This window comes from Agelaius phoeniceus, chromosome 21 (genome assembly GCF_051311805.1).
Source record: "Agelaius phoeniceus isolate bAgePho1 chromosome 21, bAgePho1.hap1, whole genome shotgun sequence".
Lineage (NCBI taxonomy): Eukaryota > Metazoa > Chordata > Aves > Passeriformes > Icteridae > Agelaius > Agelaius phoeniceus.
In genome coordinates this window covers 5,998,051-6,021,011 of record NC_135285.1, presented here as the reverse complement: position 1 = coordinate 6,021,011, position 22,961 = coordinate 5,998,051, and the positions used below count along the sequence as shown (strand labels likewise).

The 22,961-nt window shown below is 42.1% G+C and overlaps 2 protein-coding genes across 10 annotated transcripts in view; both read right to left on the bottom strand.

The window, feature by feature from the left end:
* SPTAN1 (spectrin alpha, non-erythrocytic 1) overlaps positions 1 to 11,654 on the bottom strand; it is a 46,008-nt gene extending 34,354 nt beyond the window's left edge. For 8 of the 9 annotated variants that reach the window (XM_077188969.1, XM_077188972.1, XM_054646179.2 and 5 more), the window contains exons 1-4: positions 8,323 to 8,370; positions 2,996 to 3,235; positions 2,254 to 2,379; positions 791 to 931 (exon numbers count right to left, since the gene is read on the bottom strand). In XM_077188969.1, coding sequence (XP_077045084.1) covers positions 791 to 931; positions 2,254 to 2,379; positions 2,996 to 3,235; positions 8,323 to 8,355 — 540 coding nt within the window. In that variant the 5' untranslated portion in view covers positions 8,356 to 8,370. Of the gene's footprint in view, positions 1 to 790; positions 932 to 2,253; positions 2,380 to 2,995; positions 3,236 to 8,322; positions 8,371 to 11,503 lie in introns of those variants that run through there. The other variant, XM_077188970.1, reaches the window with a different exon arrangement.
* A 1,241-nt stretch (positions 11,655 to 12,895) lies between these two features.
* GLE1 (GLE1 RNA export mediator) lies at positions 12,896 to 22,922 on the bottom strand. Its single transcript, XM_054646410.2, has 16 exons — positions 22,750 to 22,922; positions 22,016 to 22,237; positions 21,362 to 21,490; positions 21,049 to 21,197; positions 20,670 to 20,730; positions 20,137 to 20,391; positions 19,161 to 19,389; positions 18,914 to 19,029; positions 18,643 to 18,712; positions 18,174 to 18,316; positions 17,177 to 17,367; positions 16,611 to 16,740; positions 16,195 to 16,299; positions 15,191 to 15,273; positions 14,981 to 15,044; positions 12,896 to 14,292 (listed from the first exon to the last, which is right to left on the bottom strand). The coding sequence occupies exons 1-16, from the start codon at positions 22,843 to 22,845 to the stop codon at positions 14,224 to 14,226; spliced, it is 2,112 nt and encodes a 703-aa protein (XP_054502385.2). The 5' UTR covers positions 22,846 to 22,922; the 3' UTR covers positions 12,896 to 14,223.
* Between the last annotated feature and the right edge of the window lie 39 nt (positions 22,923 to 22,961).

Genomic DNA, 22,961 nt, shown 5'->3' with positions numbered 1-22,961 from the left:
TTCATCTTCCTTAGTCATATTAATTTTTCAAGTACAAATTCCTACCACACAGGGGGACTAGAATTTGTTCCTTTTTACACTGTTCATGGACATTTGCTGTAGGCTTCTGATGCAAGATTTCTGCACAAGTGCAATGTTGTGTTCAGTAACAGTTATACAGGGTTTACAGTTTGAACCCACGATGATACAAAATAGCAAACCATCATCTAAGGAAACCAGTGTGATTATTTTGTGGCTTTTTTTCCTTTTGATAGTGTGGTTTGTGGTTTGCTTCCTTAGAGTTCAAAGAATTAAGAGCCAACAGTCCTCCTGCAGTTCATGTCCTTGCAATATCTAAAGATATTCCATGTCCTTACAATATCTAAAGATATTCCAATCATTTAGTAACTATCTACACACTGCTTGCTGCTTGGGCTGGCTCCTTTCTAAAACAAATATTTTAGAATATTTCTTTTAAAAATATTTGCTTTCACATGTTGAAGATTTCCCTTAGAGGAAACTTGAATTTTATTTGTCTTCTCAAAGCAAAGAATGAATTGATTATGCTAAAAGTACTCTCCAACAAACAGGCTTCCTCTTAGACTAATAACTTTTATTGTGGCTGCAAAACACCAGTGGTACTTTGCACACATACTGCTGATGCAATGTGAATAACTAAATAAAACATACAGATGCCTTCACAAGTTTTCTGAGACTACCTGACCTCCAGCAACTCTATGCTGACAGAATTTTTCACACAAACACATCAAATTTCCCATCAAGTACACACTAAAGGGAGGCAATTATGCACCTTGTCATTGATCCAGTCCAAGACATCTTCACATTCCCGTAAATATTGCACCAACTTCTGTGCTTGCAATAATTTCACTCCCTTCTCTCTCATCTTTTCCATCAGTAATTCCCATAGTCGGTGCAGCTCCTGCAGTCGAGTCTGAAACAAAAGGATGTTGTTATTAAAATCCCTGTCAAAGATGATGAGATTTATTCTCTTCCTGTTCTTAACAGTAGATTTATTTATTGTTCTGAAGTTGTACATCCTAAATCTTACTTTAGACAAAGGGCAAGGGACAAACCTCATGATTTTATCTCTAGTGAATAGTTTTCAAATTATGTAAAGTGTTGTAACACAAAATTAGAAATTACACAACTGAATATTTAGACAGTCATTATTAATTAATGAAGCTATCAAATAGTTAAGGAACTGTGAGCTAAATGTCTTGAGATAAAATTTGATTTAAATTCTATGCTAATTTGAAGTCATACCAAAAACTTGCTGCTCTCCCCTTCAAATGTTCAGTCTTTTATATGAAAGTCAACTCCCAATAAGTGTATAGCATCTTCCTTTGGGAATTTATTCTTATGTAACACAACACATTTGTTTTAAGTCAAACTTATGCCCTTTCACTGTATTTTAACCACTTAACACTAAACACTTAACCCTAATATATTTAGCTAACTGTGTGAAGTGACATGATATGGACATACTAGTGGCAATTACTAGTTTTAATACTGAGTTTCTCTGGCTGCACTTGGCCTCTCAATACTATTGGGAGCCACTAGAAACTTTATAGACAACAAAAAGTAAAACCACACTCCCACACATGCACATAACTTGCAAAACAGGAAAGTAACTGCTCCACCCATTGTCTATTATACTTTGCTCATCGAGACCTGAAACTTGAAAGTCATTCAAGAGAAGCTTTTGAACATCATGGGTGGATACCACTTGATCCACTCAGAAAGTTCAATTAAAGAGGTTTCAAGGGAGGAAAGAGCTCTGAACACTCCCAGAAGGATGGTGCAAACTGTCAGCTAAGGAAGGAAGGAGACATTGCAGAAACAAGTTGCACTGCAGAGCCACAAGCTTCACCTACTCGTATGTGGGACCCCACTTGTGTGGCCGTGACTATCGGGCGCTGGGCAGTCCGGTACGGCGTGAAGGACTGAACCAGTAAAGGCAAGTTAGAAAAATGCTGAACTCATCAATTACATTTGATAATCACCACAAAAACATCTCATCTTTAAACAGTCCTCCTCAGAACTGGATCCAAAAGAAGGTATGAGCTGGGTGATCATGAAAGAGAAAACCACCTCTGAGCTTTACAAATAGAAATTTTTTCATGATTTCATTAATTGAATACCTGTAGGATGTTAAAGAGGGGTTTTGAATATATCGTTATCTGGGTAACTTGAACAAAGTGCTTAAGGAAAGGCCTGTCAGAGGTGAGGAGGGAAAAAAGCTTTAAAACTCACTCTTATGGTTTCAGATGCAAAATGGCCTTCATTTATCATCTGATTTCCAGTCTCATCCAGTTTAATGATGGCTCCTGAATTGGCCTGCACCTCAGCTTCAAAGGCTTGGTGCTTCTGCAGCTTCCCCTGAAAGGAAAACATCAAAGAATGCAACTGAAATTTGGTGCAGGGACTCTTCCACATTCCCCAGCAGCAAGATTTTAAGTGTATTTTATGCATATTCAGGGCTGACAAATAAATACTCAAACTGCAGTTGAAATCAGTTGTATCATGTGGTAGATCAACAGGTGGATTCAAACACCCCAGTTTCAGTTACTTATTTCTTGTGTTTGCTCTTGCAATGACAGTGTTCAAAGCCCTGAGAACCTGTCAGCTAGTTCTACCCACACAAGCTTACTTCCTACAATTTTTTTTTTGTGGAAACAATAAGTGATAATTCACATTTGTTCACAGAGTTAAGGCATCCAACAAATTCTAGGCTAGGATTAAACAAAGTTGGTTTTAAACTACATTACACTGAGCAACTTTTTCTATGCTGATGTAGCATCTAATCCATTATTAGAAATACTACATCAGCAAAAAAGCCAGGCTTTTGAAGAGCACTTTGCAAGGTCATGGGTATTTGCATCCATCTTTCTTCACTCTCAGATCGAGTTTCATTTCTGTGTTTGTTCTATCCCAGCTGATCTGTAACACCCTAAAATCAATAGTACAGGAAATAGAAAAGAGCAGGAGGACTTGCCTGCAAATTGCTTGGGTCTTTGTAATTTTCATCAGATGCAATCTGCAGTTTCTCTTGGATCCATTTTTCCAGCTCATCCGCATCACGCTGGAAGAACTGGAATCGATAGGAATCTTCAAGCTTTTGGCGCCTTAGAGAAGAGAGTTCCTTGAACCTGTGGTAACGGTCCAAAACTTGCTGACGCCTTTCTTGGATGTCTTCTGCTGTTTCCAGCACTTTTACACCACTTGGGTCCATTTTCTGAAAGCAAAAAACAAAACCCCATTATGTTTGTCTTACAAAACATTGGTAGATCAGGAAGCGATTCATGCAGAAAAAAAGTGGTTTTTTAAAAATCACACGTGATTTACTCACAGTCTAACTCTGTGTGTGCAGGTATGTGTATAAAATCTTACATTTAATAAAACCACACTTCTAGCAGAAAGTGGTAAAGGAGAATTTACAAAGACATTTAACACCTATTTGGTTTGGACAAATATGGCTTCAGTCTTATAAAGTGTGTGTCATCTCAAACTGTAGCATGCAAGTGTCCAACACAACAGCTGAAAATGTGGGTTTGTGAACACGTGTGTAGATACAGACATATTTCTTGTACAACATACAATATCTCTAAATATTTTATTTAAAATATTCAATACTAAAGAAGATTACTCTTCTTTGAACAACAGTTAAGTGGCCCACATGTATCTATATACACTTACATACATATATAGACCCACATTCTCTGATGCATCTCTTCTTTATTCTCTCAATTTAAAAAAGTTACAAATGCATCCAGCCACTCTCTACATAACCTTTCAGAAGCCAGTGAGAGGCTTCACAGATGTGGCTTAGTCAAGTAAGTCAAGGAGCATTTTGCTTAACCAATGGCCTTGCTCTGACTGAAAACCCGTCCACATTGCTTTATGTACTAAAACCTAATATTGTTATCACAGGCAGCAAAGACCTGACTACTGATCTGTTTTTTCTCTTTTTTATTAAAATTGCAACAACCTTTAATTTTCAGTTCCTTACCTTTCCAAAAGCAACTTGATTTTCAGTAAAAGATCTGGGCACTAGAATAAAACTCTAACACAAATTTTAAAAGTGGAACTATTATTATCATTGAAGTTTGGATATTTAACCACTTATTTAACAACTAACTGCATATCAAGAGGTTGCTGCAACAAACACTCTGTGCCTGAACAATTTTGCAATTAATGTCTTTGTGTACAAGTGATTACACCAGTCACTCACTCAATGCTTTTCTACCAATTCTGAACTCTCCAAACTAAAGGTACTTCTCAATCCTATCAGACAGGGAAGAAACCCAGACTAGAATTGCAGACTAAAAGGCCTGGACAATCAGTTAAAATACATCATTAAATATTAAATTGTTATTTAGTCAATAGTTAGCTGCATGCTTTAATTAGACATGTACCTTGCATAATTGTATGGAAAACTCCACAGGTTGGAAAGTGATCTACAGGGTCATGTTTTCCCAGCACTTGTAAAAGGACAATCTGACAGAAAGGAACATATGGGGACGAACCCACACATTCCTGAGCTACCCTTGCAAGGTCCCCACCCTCCAGAGGAGACAGCCGTGCCAGCAGCACTCCTGGCTCCCATGGACTCAGCCCCAGCTGCACTGCGGCACTTGCAGGAAGGAAAGAAAATTCAGCTTTGTTTTTCCTTCCACTCATTACTGTCAAAAGAGGGCAAGGAAAAAAACCACCCCAGTGTGTGCAGACTGTGTTACATAAACGAAACCCAGGTTTTGCCTGGCAGTGCTACCAAAATCTCCACTTGATTAGTGTATCTGAGTATTAAAAGCTCAAACCCCTGAACATAACTCGAGCTCAGGCACAGATATGGTTCCCTGAGAAAGCAGCTGTTTGTTCCAGCATTCTCTCAAACAGCCTTTTTCCACCAGGAAAGGAAGTTATTGCTAAAAACTTCCTTTCCTGCTCTGTCATGCTGTGTTGGAATGCCAAAACCACTTCTTTTAAACTGCATTGTGTTCTGGAATAACACAGTGGCAGCTGGTCTAATGTACTGAATGGCTGGAGCCCCTCTGCTGATTCTGGGTTTGGGCAGTGCTGGGTGAAAATTAAATCCTGGTCAGTCTCTGGAACACTGTACACTCATTCACTGTACAATACAACTCAACTTGTATTTCAATATTAAAAAATAACCTCCACAAAGTGATTTGAAAAAATTTTAAATTATTTAATTATTTACAATATTAATTTAAGGAAATATTTAAATTATTTAAATTATAATTTCAAACATTGTTACAATATTGAAAGTCAAATGGGAGACCTTCTGTAATTTACCCTGAGAGCTGGTTTGCCTCTCACCACACAAGCCAGGCAATCTGGCTCCTCTTTTTGCTGGAATTGGTTAAAAGAAAGGCTCCTTTTGTAACTACAGTGGAGCGAGTCAATTGTAAAAGAAGTGCTTTAGTGTAGCAATAATGGACTGTTCTTCCTGCAGCCCCAGCCGACGTCAGCAGTGTCTGTGCTGCCAGAGCCACCAGGGAGCTCAGAACTCCAAAGTCCTGGATGCTGCAGAACAATGCAGTCTCCCTGCCTCCCATGGCATCACCTCCAACTGCAGCACTCCCTGGAATACCAAACACCCCTCCAAAACAACCCCAAAACTTCTTGGTTCAACTACACCCTTTGAGGACACCTAGGAGACACCTCTGCACTTCCTGCATGAATCCCACTAACTAAAAGTTGTGCTTTGTGTTTTTAAGGTGAGCAGCAGAGGGATGTGACTGTGCCAGGCTGTCCCCAGATAACCGGAGTCATCCCCCGGCCCCGCCCGGCACAGCCGGTGCAGGGTGATAAGGACGGGGCTCAGGGAACCTTCCAGGCCCCAGACAGCCTGGAAACTCCAACTCTGGACTGTCCTGGTGACATTTCATTCCTCCTTTCATGCTGTAAGACTAACATTAGGTCAGCTTATGTCTTAACTTAAAAAAAAAAATCAGAACTGCTTCTTCACACTGCACTGTTTTGGTGATGTTATTTAGAAAGGAAAGGAAACATCCAACAAAAAGAAGTAGGAAAATTAAGGGAAAAAAAATCTGAAACAAGAAAACAAATTTATTACTCTGATCCCTCCATCTCTGCATTCCCCAGTCAAATCAAATGATACATAATAGCACACTAAAATATACAGCTGCAGGTATTTACAGACACTGCAGTGAACAACGATGATGTCAGCAACACCATTCAAGTTCGGGAACAGCGGCATCGAGGTGGGTTCAACAGGAATTACAGCGGTGCCACACAGCAGAGCTGTCAGCACTTCCCTTACCAAAACATGTTTTCAGGGATTTAAAAGCACAAATGTGAAATACATTCAGTGCTAGGCAGAAGATTTTAGTGTATTTTTAAAAGCAATTACATGAAGCTTCAAAAAAATTAAACTCCTTTGCCTGAAAAACAATGAGATATCAGTACATAAAGATCTTCAAAAGTAGTAAAATAATTTTCTCTTAAGACAAGTCTTCATGTGTTACGCATATTCATCATACATGAGCTCAGCAGTAGCCTGTAACAGAAATATTTTCCCTACCAAAACATTCCTGCTTCCCAAGTATGCACACATGAACAGCTCAATGCATTTTTTAAAATGTTCATCAACATCACACATCGTCAATCTTGTCTAAGGAAGATTGAACTGATATCAGCTACTCCCTCCTGGGGAACAGGAACAGATTGCTGATCTTTCTTCTTTAAGCAAAAAAATGGGTGTGAAAATAACCTTCAGAAGGACAGAGAAAAAAAATAACCCACATTTTCCCCAGCTTTCATTCTGCCGATTCACAGCTCCCTCAAAACACCAGGGAAGAAACAAAGCACCACGACTGCCTGGCTCAGGGAAGTCCATAAGTACTTGCACTGCTGGAAAATCAAAGAGAACCCTTCTGCAAACATGCACAGCTCCTGCAAAGGCAGCCTGAGCGTGGTGTGCTACAGAGAAGGAGCTGGAGGATGCCACATCCTATCCTAGAGATTGGGACACTATTGGGACAAAATTAATGCCCAGCCTTTTGGTTTGTTGAATTTAACTTTTACAAAATAAAGACATTTTAAGGTTAGACTATGTGCAGCAGAACACTATGTCCAAATATGCCATTAAGGAAGGTCACTGACAGCCCCAAACCTCCACAAATTCCAAGCCAGAAAAATCAGACAAGCACTGCAGTACCAAAAAAAAAAACCCAAAATACAAGATGTACTAAAGTTGCTGTTTGATGCTGTAGAACTAACCACAGTGCAGGTAAAATTCAAACCAGCCCCAAAATTTAAGCAGGCATTGCAGGGACACAGAATACGTCGCATTAGAAGGAAAAAAAGAGTAAATTGTTTAAACCAAAGTGGTTGCAAAGCTAGTGATTTAGGCTGACAAGAGGGTTTGAGCACAGCCTCAGCTATGCACTTCTGAAATATGAAGACAGATAAAGACCTGCTCATTTTTAGGCATTTAATCTTAAAATCTCAATTCCACTATTTAAAGAAGAGCGGTTGAATTGCTCCTCTGAATTTGGTGTCTCCACATAAAAGGGAGCTCTTTTGGATTTGCTTTTGCTTTAACATGACAGACCTTTGATAAAACTATCCAGGGCTGGCAAGGACTGCACTCTGCTGAGACTCCTGAGAAAGCAAATTACCTTGACTGCATTGCAGAAATGCAGAGTTGACAGGTAATGCAAGATTATATAATTAACCCCAGCATTTTTCATCCCCATTTGTTATCTTTTCATTATCCTTCTAACTGCAGTATAAACATTTACATCACTACCATTTCCAAATAAAATCTAGTTGCTTGTGTTCCCCAGCTGAGGTCTGATCCATACATCCTATTTATTTTATCACCACTGAAACAGAAGCATCACTGTGTAGAAACAGTTACAGCACAACAACTCAAGGATTATAAATCTGTGCAAGTGGATGAATAGGAACCAAACCAACTTTGAATGCACAAGGTTCTACACTGTAAATCTCTTCATAGTTGATTTGCAGAAGCTATAAAGAAAAAAATTCTGCTCAAGTACATTTTAAAATAAAAACCTCCTGGAAAATTAATCAGCATCAAAACCTGATTATATTGAACTATAACTCCTATAAAATGTTCACACATCATGCATCACAGACAGAAATTAGGCAACTCAAAGCATTAAAGGAAAGGCAGATCAGACTCACACTAGGTGCAAATAAAGCACCTGCTGTACAGAATAAATTCAGACCAGTGGCTTTTGTTACAAACAGGTCACTGCAATAAAGGCAGGCAAGTGTGGCAAGGACATTTCATGCATTATGGAAAAATACCTGGACTTTGACTTTACGAAACGATGACAACATGATGGAAGAATGTAGAGTCTAAAAGGGAGGGGGAAATCAAGATAACATTTAACTAATGACAGCACAAGGATATGGCTGAAATTTTTCTGTCACAGTACCTGTTAATCACTTTCCTTTTGCTTCCTTGTCACATAAAACAATTTGGTGTTAGTGTTACACAAGCTATTGAAAATGACAAGACCCCCCTCATGCAAAAAAAGGTTACAATATCAACGGGAAAACTTCGTTAATTCAGTATGTACTAACGTTTCCAGTTAGTTCAAAAGAAACCAAACCAGAAAACTACCATAACCAGAAGGTCAAAACAGAAAGTAAAGCAAGTTATCTGGACTTGGCAAATGATAGTTCTTGCCACAGTATAATCAAGTGTGACAGCTTAATTTGAAGACACAAATTCAATCAGAAGGTTTGGAATGTAAATCTCTACAAAAATGTTGACTTTCAATTGCCACAACAAAAAATGGACAAGTAGCAGTTGTGACAGAAGGTATTTGTTGAGATGCAGCTGTTAAGAGTGTCCAATCCACTGAATTTTCAGCTGAAAATTTCCTTGCCTTCCCCAACCCCACGGACACGCTGCAATCCCTCCGTGGAAAGCTGCAGCAGTGAGAGAGTGTGTGTGTGTGTGTGTGTGTGTGTGTGTGTGTGTGCCCTTGTGCCCGCTGGAGCTGGGAGGTCTCTGTGGCGTTTGACACACCTGTGTCAGCTGCAGCAGAGCCGGCACATTCCCCTCTGCTGGATCCAACACAGATCCAACACAGCCCAGCACAGATCCAACACCTCTGCTGGATCCAACACAGCCCAACACCTCTGCTGGATCCAACACCTCTGCAGGATCTAACACAGATCCAGCACAGATCCAACACCTCTGCTGGATCCAACACAGCCCAGCACAATCCCCTCTGCTGGATCCAACACAGCCCAGCACAATCCCCTCTGCTGGATCCAGGGGCAGCCCGGGAGCACAGCCCGGGCCGGGCTCCATCCCCGGCATCTGCAGCCTGCTCCACCCCATTCTTGTGCTGCCTACACTCACTCCAGGGACAAATGGAAAAAACAAACTCCCACACTACACTAACAAGCAGAGGAGAAAAGGGAGGAATTCCTATTATTTCCTCCCATAAAGGGGAAGTGATCAGTTGTCTCCAAAAAGCAATGTATTTATGATTAAAATGCTTACAACCCCATAAATACATTACATGGGCCAAAAAAGGGCAGAAGATACCAAGTGATTTGTGTTAAATTACTAAGGTTAGTTGTAAATGTCATAGCTGAGAAACACAAATTTCTCACCAAGAGGTACCACCCTCCACCAAGAGAATTAAGGCCTCTCCTATCCTACTGCTGTGCAGGAGAAAAATGTGTGAAAAATGCTTAAAATGTGTAAAGGTAACCACCATTTTTGTTATTGTTGCTACCTTCGTAATTAAAAAAATCAACCAGAATTATGCTTACCTTCCTGAACTACAGATCTCATGTAAGCATTACATATAAATCTGTTTCTTTAAATAAAATTTTGATTTCAGTCTGACCAATATGGCTATTGTGACTTTTTATTTCAACAAGAACAGAAATAAATGACTTCTTGTGAACAATGTAACCTGTTATCTCATTGCAAAGATTTTCCACAGCTTAACAATTCCATTATTACAGTTACAGATCCTGCACACAATGCAGAAGAAAGCAACCCATTTTCAACCTTTTGTCCCTTATTTTCTCTGCACAATCCATAAATAAGGATAAATGAAGATTGCAAGGAAGAACTCTCTGCTAGTTGCATATAAATGCGTGAAAATCCCACAGTAGGATTTAAAATTTGTGTTGAACAAATCTGAATCCCTGACTAAGGCCTTTTGGTGAACACAATCATTGGAATCTTCTGGCACTTTGCTGAAAACAAAAATGCCAAAAGAAAATGGATTATTTGTTTTCCAGAAAGATACAGAACCATTTCAGGCTGAGTTGGCTTTTTTTGGGTTGTTTTTTCTTTTTTTTTTCCCTTGATATGCTCATTCGCCATCTCCAGACAACTGCTCTTCAAAATGTATTTAAATATGTATGAAAGACTGCTCAGGAGTCACGTACATTTTCGACAGGAACACGAACCTGGTTTATGATAAAACAGCTACAAAAAAATCCTGAACAGCCAATATGAACCTGCTGAAAAAATATACAGTAATAATTGCTTGGTTTTCCTTCAATATCAGGGAAAATGGTTGCCCTATTGGCACATATTTATGACCCAGCAATGCAGATTTATACTGTTATAACCAGGTGAGGTGTATGTGGGCAACAAATTGAGAAACACTTGATTTGGATTTATTTTAAATTAGGGAAAAAAAAAAAGCTATTTTTTTAATAACCAGGGCAGGGACAAATCCTGATTCTTCTACAAAGGAAGCAGTAGACCTTGCCCTACATACAAAATAACACATATGAAAGGAACAGAGGTCGGGAGATTCTGTTGAAATGCCTCCCTGCTCGGCAGCTCCGTGAGCCGCCCCCGCGCCGGTCCCTGCCCGGAGCCCCCCGGGCCCTGCGGCACGGGCTCTGCCCGGCCCCTCCATCGCTCCTTCCTCCTCCTCCCGCATCTCCTGACCTTGGACAGGGCTGGGCAGCCGCGGGAGCCATTGCTGTGCAATGATTCCCGGCGCTCCGGCTCCATCCCCCGGGAATTCTCCCCGGGAAATGCTGCCTGGCAGCCCTGAAGGGACGGGCGGGCACGGCAGGGGCTGTTACCCGCCGGGGATGTTATTTATGTTATTTTCCGCCTGTTTGTCCCTCCCCGGGGCGCTGAATGGAATTCCAGCCGCGGGTCGCGCTGCTCAGGACGGCTGCGGCCGCTCCCTGCCCGTCCGCCCGCCCTTCACTCGCGCCGCGCCCCCGCCCTTCGCTCTGCTCCGCTCGACCGAGGCCCGCGGGGAGCCCCCGGGCCCGGCTCCGCGGCGCCCCGCGGTAAAGAACCGCCCGGCGGAGCCGCGGAGGGCGAGAGCGAGAGGCGACCGGGACGCCTGCGGAGGCAGGGCCGGCCTCAGCGTCCCCCGGCTCACCCGCACACCTGTGCCCGGCTGTGCGTGCGGGGCTGGGTGAGCCCGAGCGGGGCGCGGTGAAGGCCGCGCGGCGCCCCCCGCCCGCCCCATCCCCTCACCGGGTCTGTGGGTACGCAGGGACCTCCCGCCGGCTCCGCGCCCTCCGCCACGGACCGCGCGAGCCGCCCGCACCCGCCTTTTTATAATCCGGCGGAGGTGACGTCAGCGCCGCAGAGCGGCCCTGCCCGGTCGGCGGAAAGAGACGAAGAACTTCGGAAAACATCGGGAAAGGAGCGCGGGGAGGCCACGCCCACCCGAGCTCCGGCCGTGAACTATGGGGATCCGGAGAGCCGAGTGAATCCGGAAAGACACGAGCAGTTCCGGACAAACCGACGGAGAGGGTCCGGAAAGGAACGAGAGGTTTCGGAATGACCGAGCGGTTCCGGAAAAAGCCGAGCGGAGGAGCAGGGTGCGGAGGGCGTTTGTACCCTGCAGGGAGCGGCTCGGGCACCACAAAATCACTTTATTACCGGGGAATCGGTTAAAATGTCCGCGCAGGGGGTCGGCAGAGGGGTCCCTGCCCCCTTCTCCGCAGTCAGGGCCAGTTTGGGTCTCAGAGAGTCGAGATTCTGCAGCTCAGTGATGGGCACAGGTCACCTGTGCAGCATCCAGCCACAGTCAAAGCAGCAGCTTCGTTAGTTCTACATTACATAAATACGTATTTATATATACATGTATAATACACACACATCTATATAAAAATAAAATTTATATCCAGATCTATAGGTAAGAGTGGCTGCTTGAAGCACTGTGCAGTGTCACCCAGCAGCCTGGCAAGGACACAGCATCAAAAGGCTGCAAGCGCCTGTCAAGGGAAAGCTATTTCTGAAAAGCTGATGCATAAATTCAAAGGAAAATGAGCCTTCAGTATTAAATCAATGTTTAAAATAGACACATTCTACTCTAAAAAAAATGAAATAATTAGAGATTAGAGGGCTGGAAGGCAGCAAGAATGTTATTGGCTCAAAGTGGTGAGTGGGTTTGATGGCTGTGTGAATTAATAACACTTTATTTGAGTGAAGTACTTAATTGGAAGCACAGGCACTTATGGTGACACTGCATGCCTGGGACTGCCTGGAACTCCTGTCTCCAAGCAGGAGTGTGACTCACACCAACTTTGCTGCATCTCATCCTGAAGGCACAGTATTTCCACAGCTGCAATGCTCTCCTTGGTCCTATTTGATGTAAATGTACATGCAAAACCACCAGGGATATACGCATGTGACCTTATTTGCATTGCATCTTAACAGCACCAACTGGATAACATCCAAACCTGCTAAAATGACAAAAACAAGTCGAACACTCAGCTCAAGCAGCAGATAAAACCTCAAGCTACATCTAAAAACAAATATTGATTCTTATGAAGCACACACATTATTCATTTAGTATTCGTATGAGTATTTTTTAAATAGGAGGTATGTGGATTCTCTTTACTGAGGCAGAAAAGGATATCTTGTTTTTTTATAAAAATATATACTTTTATTTACCCCACAAATGTTAGAAACCCCAAGTAGCTGTCAGCAAAAAAAACAAGTAGTATTGTATTTCACAAGTACATCATCAAATTGTTCCTTGGGTTTGGCACAGGCAGACAATTGTTTCTAACAGACAGGACCAATTACTGTCTTGGCAAAGTGAAATTATCTTCACCATAATTATGAAAAATGCAATATATAATTAAAACATCTCCACTCTGTATCAAAAAACTTTGTACATTTTCAAGTATACTAATAAAAGTTGCATTGCTTCAGAGTTATCTGGCAGAAAGGACACCAGGAGGACATTTCCAATTTCCCAGAACCATCACAAGGTAACAGTAGTGTAAAGTACTCCAGAGTCAGTTTACAAAATACATAAACCAAATACAAATTTAACTTAGGTACTTGATTTTAAAGACAATGTTAAGGGTTTTACAGGCCTGAATTCCAAAGCACACGTTACAACCTCTTCTAAGCAATCTCAAGAACTATATGGAAAAATCAAATTATTATTTTCATATGAGAATATGAATTGTTCTACAGCTTCAAACCCCAGTCTGGTAAAAATAACATTTGCAACTTGCAACAGTATATTGCCAGAATAATTAACCACCTTGTAGAACTCAGAAGTAAATTTTCTAATCTTAGAGGCCACCAAAACAGTTCAAGGACAGCTCACTGTAAATCCAACAGATTTCCCATCTCCCCTATTTAAGGAGCTGTGGATTTTCTTGAGTGCCCCTTCTCCAACAGAAATAAAACCATAGAATTTTGATTGTTACAGGAGCTCTTCTGGAACCCCCACAAACTTTTTGGAGCAGTGAGTCTACCTCAGAGTCCTGTCTTTTGGAGTGAAGTTACATCCAAAGGAGACCAGAGTTAGCACTGCTCAACCTTCACCAGACTCACTACAGATTTTAGACCATGTTGAGACAAACAAGTCCATCAGCATAATTACAGTTGTATTATAAAAGATGTAAGAAATACAAAAATAAATTTGTAGCAGTAATTTTGAGATTGATTATGCTGGTAAGAGTTCATAAAGCTGTGAGGTATTTTCACTTCCATGAGCCAAACAGCACTGTGGAATTTTTCAGTCCAAGAGTCCTTAACTCTAGAGCCATCAGCACAATGGATTTAAAGCATCTTCCACATGCTTCAACATATGAAGGAAAAGTCTTGAAGTTTCAGTAATTTATTATAAAAAAAACCTATAAAGATCTAATGCAAAGATTAGCTTTAAGTCCAACAAATAAATCTTCTTGAATTAAACATTAAGGGGAAAGGAAATACATGTTGATTTATGTTCTCCAAAAGGAAGGTGTCAGAATGCCCTTTGGTAATGGAATTTCCTCTGCACGTAGACATTTCTAATGGAGAGAAAGACAAATTATTAAGATAAATAAAGATAAATATTTTAATTTGGCATCTCTTCTCAGGAATTCTGATGGCTCTTACTATACATTCAAAGCATTGCTAATAAAATGTACCAGTTTAATTATTAAATGAAAGTACAACTTCAAAGCTGTCATATTTTAATATAATCTAAGTCAACATTCACAGAACAATTTAAACAATCAAGTATTTACAGTTTTGCAAGCTTTATTTAAAAAAAATGCAGAATGCAATGCTAAACAAACACTACAGAGAGCAGCTCAAATTGTCACTTCCCCATATATTTAATCAGGACAAGTGCTAAAAACAAGCAACTACTGATAAGAAAGAACCGAGACAGAAATGACTCAGCAGAATCCTCCTCAACCTGTACATCTCCTCTCACTGATCCTCCTTTATAACCAAAATACATTTTCATTGATAAAAATTAGATGTGAGGTAAGAAAGCAGCGAGATGTTTGATATCATAACTATCATTAAGGTAATTCAGTAATTGAAAAGTTACAAAAGATGGCTTGGATCATAGAGAGAGGTCTAGTGGGTGGCAAGCAGTGCCAACCTCATTATCCAAATGATGCATATATTCAGTGATGGGAAAAAACAAAACCCAAACCAAACCATCTGGAAATTAAATGAACAAATAAAACCCCAAAACTGCTTTACCTGCACAAAATTCTTCAAACGTGACAAACAGCCCATCTGGCCAGAGCTGGTCACAGCTTCAATCCTGCAGAAATAACAGCATGTTTCAAAATCTATTTAGAAAGTTGGGTTTGATTCACAAGTGGGTGTGGGGGTGGATGGCAGGGATTGGAAAACATGGAGGAGTGATTTCAGAATGAACACCAACACTCCTAACCCCAGACATCATACCTTGGGATATAGGATTTCTGGATAAAGAACATTGTTTTCCAGAACTGAATCCCATACTGCTTCATCAGAGCATTGCCACACACCTGTGATACAGAAAGGCACCAAGTGCAGGTTACAGAATTCAGTTTCAGACTTGCAATGAACCTGTTCCACACCAACCACTTAATGCTTTATTCAGGCATTTAAAGAAATACACCTACACTAAAACAAGCAAATCCTCCAAATGCTATTACTGCTGCCACAACCATCTTCTTTCCTGTTATATGAATCTTGACATCCTTCATTTCACCCCACACTCCCTCCAAAAATAGTTCTTGTTGCTAACACCACTTGCTGGGGCACACCAGGGTCATTTCCCCACTGTGATTACTGCTGGGTGCTGTGATTCATCAGCTTTCTCCACACAGTTTACAGGACAAATGTTCCTCTGACTTCACCCCTAACAGAATCCCCCATGGGGTATTTCACTTTCCACTTTCTCATCTGTACTTTTACAGTTCTTTAAAAGCATTTGAAGAGCAGAGAAGCTGCTTTTGTTCAATAGTGTTTGTGTCCCCTGACTTCAGCCTTTAACTTTGGCTCTTATTTAGCACAGGCCTATTATCTTAGGAGAGAGGATTAACATCCATCAGGCTCTGATCTTTTCAGCCTGAAAAATCTATCCTGTTTTATGAACTAATTTGGCTGGAGCAGCCACAGGGCCTCCTTGTCTGTTCTAAGTACTGACCTTATATAACACCATACAGCTATTTTTAAAAGACCAGAAACCTTAAACAGAATCAAATACAACAACAGAATCTGTGTTTATAGAAACTTCAGTTTTGAAATCATTCACCTCCAAAGTTGTATTTGAAAGAACGTGGAAACATTTACGTTCCTTTCTGAAGGAATAAGAACAAGTTAGAAAAAACCTGCTCTGAATCTCACCTCAGCAATCCCTTCAGAACCCAAAAGGGATGTAAACTGGTGACATTTAACTACTAACAGTTATCCACACCACTTACTTCCAGGAAATCCAAAAGCAGCATAGCTGTCACATCTGCCAGAGGCTCCAGATTCAACATCTGTGCGAGCCAGCGCCATCCATAGCTCAGACCATGAGGATGTGCCTACAAAGCAACAAAGAAGCTACTCAGCACTTGCTTTATGACTTGTTAAACACAATCATCAAAACAGACAGTTTTCTGATTGACTTTCCTCTTTATAAAACTTGATCATTGTGAAAACATAAAGGAAGTAGAAGTTCACACCATTAATTACTTGGCATTGCTTTGTTCATCATGGTTTATGATCATTTTCCTTCAAATATATCCTGAGCTAGTTTAAGTTCAGCACACCTCAACTACAAAACAAGCTTCCAATACATTTAATAGACTCCTGGGATAGTAACAAGGTTCTAAGTATAATGCCACACACATACCCCTTGTCTGTTTCCATAAGGCCAGCGGAGCTGAATGATGGCAGCATAGAGACGAATCATTCCTGACATCCTTTTAAGAAAATGATCTTGTTCTTCCACTTTAGAATCATGAACTTCATATCCAAGCATCCTTAGTAGAAAGAAAGCATTCTAGTTTTAGTACAGCAAAACACATTCACTCGAGTCCCTGCAGTTCTCAGCTTACTTAAGTCAATGCTACTGAGAATAGAGATTTTTTTAAAAACATGCATGAATTATTGAAAGGTTGATCATCACCCTCTGGATCATATGTTCTACCATTTGGTGAGGTACAGGAACAGCTCACAGAGAAGCTGTGGCTGCCCCATCCAAGAAAATGCTCAAGGACAGGTTGGATGGGGCTCTGAACAACCTGGTCTAAGAAATGTGTCCCTGCCATGGCAGGGGGCTGGAACAAGATGGGTTTTTTAGGAGTGAACCTCCAGAGTCAATGCCTGTGTGCTCAGGGATGGGGGAAAGTGGAGCTCACTCAGAACAGTCTTCACCCTTGCAGGGTTCATGCAGAAAAACTCCAGTAGTAAATTTACCTCTGATACTCTTCCATCGAAGTCCCTTCTTTCCGAGCAGGGTAAAATGGCACAGAATATGGGCACTTTTTGTGCAGATGAGCTAAAAAGATGTCTCCAACTCGAGGGTGTAATTCCCAGATTCCTGAGAGCACCACAGCAATTGGGAAAGCTGAATCATGGTGAAAAGATACTTCTCCTTCCCCATGTTTCTGGAGGGTAGAAAAGGAAAGTCAGCCACCACACCTTCAATTAATTTCTCAGACAAAAAAAACCCTCTTCATTTCTGTAGTTAGCCTTTACTAAAGAATCTGAACGTTTCCATGGCTATGAACCAAGGATAGAAAAGCTGATGAAGCCACATATCCTCAACTCCCACTGAGGATGACAATTAACTGTGGCTCAGGATGGAAAAATGGGATTAGCAAACACAGATATTCTCAACCCAAAGAATCACTTTCAAATATTTACAAATTAGTCACAGTTTTACTCCATGGACTGATTTTTGCATGCATTTGTTCCTGCAGGGAGAAAAGTTTCAACAGCCCAAATTTTACAAATAAATACAAGAGAAAAATACTGCCAACTCCAAAAAACAACTTTAACTTCATTTTCTTGAGAGGTGCTAACAAGATAGCAGGGACTGAAGTTTGACTCCTGAGCATGAGGGTTGGGGGTTTTTGTCCCCTAAATTCTGCCAAAATATAAGGTTTGAGCATATGTACAGTTTTGTGATACACCATAAATTAACTACCAAACTATTTTCCACAACACTGTACCTACCTAGTTCAAAATACGTAAGATGTAAGCCTTAAATTTAAAAGAGTTTTGCCTCCCAGAAGAAATAAAATAAGGGCTGGAAGTGAAACAGAAACTAAGTTTTTTCACTGCATTCATACAGGCAAACTGAACACCCAATGATTTTGTTCTTCATAAGCTGAAGAGACAGTTCAGTGTCCAAAAGCATCTCCTAGAGCACTGGCTACCTGTACTACCCCAAAAAAAGAGATTTCCTCACCACAAACTTCTCTGCAAGTTTGTAGCAAACGAACTCCAGCCCCTGTGGATGCTGAGTCACGGACACCGTTTGTCCTTCAGTCTGAACAGGCTTCCCAGACAGCAGGTTATTGATCTTGTCAAACACCTCTCTCAGCTTGGAGCCTGCAAACACATTAGGAATGTATGGAGGCAGAAGATAAGGCAACAGCAGACAAGTCTTACCCAGAACACATCAAGCTCACCAGCACCAGACCCACATCCCAAAGGGCACCTCTGCTCCATCTGATTAACCAAACTTAATCCTGCTGAAGAAAGATGCTTCTAACAGAAGCAACAGGCCTTCAAACTAACAAGCAAACCCTCCTGCACAGATAGGCTGTGTGCAGGTCAGCTTTCTGCTACAGGAACACTTTATATGCTTGTGCCCTCATAAAATCTTTAAAGCAAAAGGAATTTCAGTGGGATTGAGCTCTTGGTGATTTCCTGACCTGATATGCTAGAGATCTGGCTCACAGGGATTGTAGCAGCTTTCTGCAAGTTTGTTTTTATCTTCTTCACCTGGAGAACAAACAAACAAACAACTTTAAAATTCTTTCCAAACAAGTACATATACATATATAAAATAGTTTGGATAGTTTAGCAGAGTGGTAACATAGGCTGCTACTATAGAGTTTTTAATATTTTTTAAATGAAAACTATCCTGTTTACCCTAGAAATTAAGATAATCTCTCTTCAATAGTATTAATAATTTGTTCGCACCTCAGTGTTGCTTTTGCAGTTTGCAATTTCACTGAAAGCAGCAACACATTGCTCAGCTGCATCCTGGAGCTGCTGGTACCACTGCATGATACTTTCTTCTGTTTTAACCTGAAGTCCTGTTATTAAAAAAAAAACAAAAAACAAAAAGATGGTAACTCAGAAAGACCTAAACCTCTAGTGAGAAAACTCATTTAAAAAAAATGCAAGTCAAAGGAATAAAAAAGATTTTTTAAAAAGCCTAACCAACCTTCCTTCTGCTGCTTTTCCCCTGTTTGTTGTGCAGGGGCAGGAGTCTGACTCTTCATCTGCTCTTTTTTCTCTAACTCTTTTTGCTTTTGTTTCTTTTCCTCTTCATCTTTCCTCTTCTTTTCTTCTAGAGCTGCAGTGATTTCCTGCTGCATGCTGGATATCAACCCTCGCATCTCCTGCAGGGCTCGTTCAGTGCTGGCCACATCTGCTTGAGTTGGGAACCCTTTCTGCCATGAAACATGAGAGGTGACACAGCCTTAACCTTTGGTTCCAGAGTAACAGGGCCATCAGCAAGCACAAGGAGCCTTTGAAGCATTTGCCTTCAGATAATCTGGGAGCTAATTATGTATCTTGTCCCCATCTCCTTTATTTGTACATAAAATTGGTCATAATATTTGTAAATAATGCAAGTCCATGACTAAATCTCTAAAATCTTGGACAACAAAAATTAAGAATACACTTGGACAAGTGCAATTGAATTCCACTGCAAAGCCTTGACAGTTCCCTCTGCTGAAAGCCAGCTGTGACAAGTTGGAACACAGGATTAGCCTTATTAGTGCTTTATCTTTCAATACTTGTATCCCATCCAAGAAAGAAAAAATGTCAAGGAAAGCCAGCTACTGCAGAAAAGCTCATGAGGAGAGGAGAATCATAAGATGTTCAGTATTTAACAATTCATGAACCAGTCCACTGTCACAGAGGGAACTTTACAGCACCAAGAATTTACAGCAATTTAATTTGAATCCTTCTCCTGTAGAAGTTCTCATGCATTTTGATAAGCCATTTTCAAGAGAACAGCTGAAATGCCAGAGGAAAGAATTCCTCTTTGAAACTGGGTGCTTTATAGGATGAATACCTAAAAACATTGCTGTGACATCTTATTTAAGGGCCTCATGACAAGCTACCTTTGAAGACAACTACAGAGAGCTTTAGGAAGGAATGACAGCCCAAGTTAACACCTCCAGGGCCCGTACCTCGCTCGTGCTGCGGATGAGCCCTGACACCAGTCCACAGATCTGGTTGCCACGGTTGCTGTAGGCAGACAGATCAATTCTGGGCAAGTCTTTGTGCCTGTAGTTGGGATCAATCTGCTGGTTCAGCTGCAGCAGCTCCTCCTGGATGGAATAAAGGCGCCGCAGCCTCTCCTGGCCCTCCTCCTTGCGCAAACGTTCCAGCTCCTCCTGCCGCTGCCTCTGCTGCTCTGCCTCACGCAATTTCAGGTTCAATATCTGGGGAGACAAAGACACAAGAGTCATAAAATACCTCAGTAACTCCAGTTGTACAGTTCCTTCCCAGGCCAATGGCTCCAGCTTTACAGGGCCTTCCTGTTCCTAGGACACAAGTGCCTTTACTGCATTTCCACACTGCAGCAGGTGCCCAGGATAGCACCAGAAAATCCATCCTCACTTCAGAGTGTAATGAAAATACAAATAAATCAATTGGTCTTTCCAGCTCCCACCCAGCAGTCATGGTCTTTTATGAAAGACAATTCTTAAGAGTCTCAGACCTTTGCTCTATGTCGGTGTTCTTCCTTCAACTTCTCTTGCTGCCCCTGAGCCTCCTTTGAGCTACAATACACATAAAGACAGAAAAACTGTATTCAAGACATTCAGGAGACAAAACACAAACCAACACACAGGAAGCTATTCTTAAACCAAACTAAAGAACTTTAGCTATCACAAATGTTGCCTTTTTCTAACACTGAAACCTCAACAATAGCCAGACATCTACTCTGACAGCCAAACTCTAACAGGATAGTTAATGTAAGACAAACAGCAGGTGAAATTTCCAACCACAAGTGACTAGCACAGAATTGTCAGAACAGGAACTAATCTGTACTTTGATTAAATGCTTTAAAATTCTACTGATACCAGAAGTAATCTCACCTCTTCTCCATTACTTCTTGCAACTCTTGGAATTCCTGATGCCGCTTCAGCTCCCTCAGTTCATCAAAGCGCTTCAGCTGCTCACTGGCCTGGGCATAGGCTGCCCTCACCATCTGCTCCTGCTCCTCCTGCCGCTGTCTCAGCCTCTCCTGCATTACAGAGGGGCACCAAAGGTACTCATTGAACAGTGTGAACAGAGGAAAACACAAACCAAACTGCCCAACATTATTAACTTGCTGTCCTTGCACTGTTACCTCTGACTGTGGAGCTCTCCTGGGATTCACAGACACCCCCTCAATCATTTTTTTCTTACCTTTGCTTTCAGCCTGTGAATCTCTTCATACATCCGAATGCAGCCCTCAACTTTTGCAACTTTAGATGACAGAACTGCTGCTGGAACAACTTCTTGCTTTGTTTCCAGGAGACTAAGATGATCATTTTCCTGCATGGTAAGCATAAAAGCAAAATCAGCGACTAAGCACAGGATCAGCAACTCATGGAGGAAAACAGAAAAAGCAAGTCTCCTAAACTATTATTTGCACAGCTTCCTACCCTTCTGCCTTGTAAAATAGAGTCAGAATACATGTAAGTCACTCAAAGACTCCAGAGAACCCAGTGTGGTTACTCATGGAGTTTTACAATAGCCCTGACCCTCCTCTGGGACCTTATGGATGAATCCTGTGCTGCTAATCCATAACACAACAGAGCTCTAACTATTTTCCTCAGTTATGGTGAAAAATGGAGTTTGCTTTGGGTCCACTGTGAAACATTTTTCTATGAAAATCTTGTAAACACTGGCTTTATCATCACCTGTTCATACCACAAAAAAATTAAAACTAAGGATGTTTTCCCCGTAAATTAACGGAGCACAAACCAGCCTTTATCTGACAATTTATGACAGCAAGTGAGGACTTTATTTTTTCTCACAGCTGCTCCATAAACATGTGGATTATAATCAGAGAGCTACCTTGGTCTCACTGGGCTCCGAAGATGAAGGTGGTGACGAGCTCCGGTGGCTGCCGGGCGGGATCTTCTCCGCAGATGCCCCTTTTGGGAGTGGGGTGGATTGTTTGGGCGTTGAGGTCCCGGAGGGTGTGATTTCCTCTGCTAATTGCCCACTAAGGCTGTCCAGCACCCAGCCGCAGTAAGGGGAGAGCTCCACGGGAGCCACACATCCTTCCAGGGCAGCCTTGAGAGAAAACATTCTCCGTGAACGCGGCACAGTTTCAATAAAACTTTAACACACCATGAGCACACCTGCACAGTTAGTAGCTGCTTTATCATCGCAGGTCCGTATCCCATTTAACCCCTTTTTCTGCTGTCTTTCCAACACTTTTTCCGGACTATCCTACTTTCGCGGGACATTTGAACCCCCTCGGACCAGCTCCGCTCCTTGACCCCGCGCTCCCGAGCCTGGACCCGCTCTGGGGGTATTTCAAGCCCTCAGTGTCACCGGGATGAGCGGTCGGTGTTTCCCTGGACCCGCTCTGAGGGTATTTCAAGCCCTCAGTGTCACCGGGATGAGCGGTCGGTGTTTCCCTGGACCCGCTCTGGAGGTATTTCAAGCCCTCAGTGTCACCGGGATGAGCGGTCGGTGTTTCCCTGGACCCGCTCTGGGGGTATTTCAAGCCCTCAGTGTCACAGGGACGAGCGGTCGCTGTTTCCCAGCGGGCAGGGCCGGCACCCGGGGCGCGCCCTCACCTCATCCTCCTGCCAGTGGCTGCAGTAGCTCAGCTGGCCCTTGCTGGAGAGGCGCAGGGCCTCCAGAGTGTCGAAGCGGAGCTGCCACGACTCCATGACGATCGGGCACTGGCCCAGGGGCTCCCTCACAGCCCCCAGAGTCCCTCACGGCCGGGCCGACCTCATCCCGCCCCTTCCGGGCCGCGCTGGCCGCATCCGCCGCGTGCCGGCGG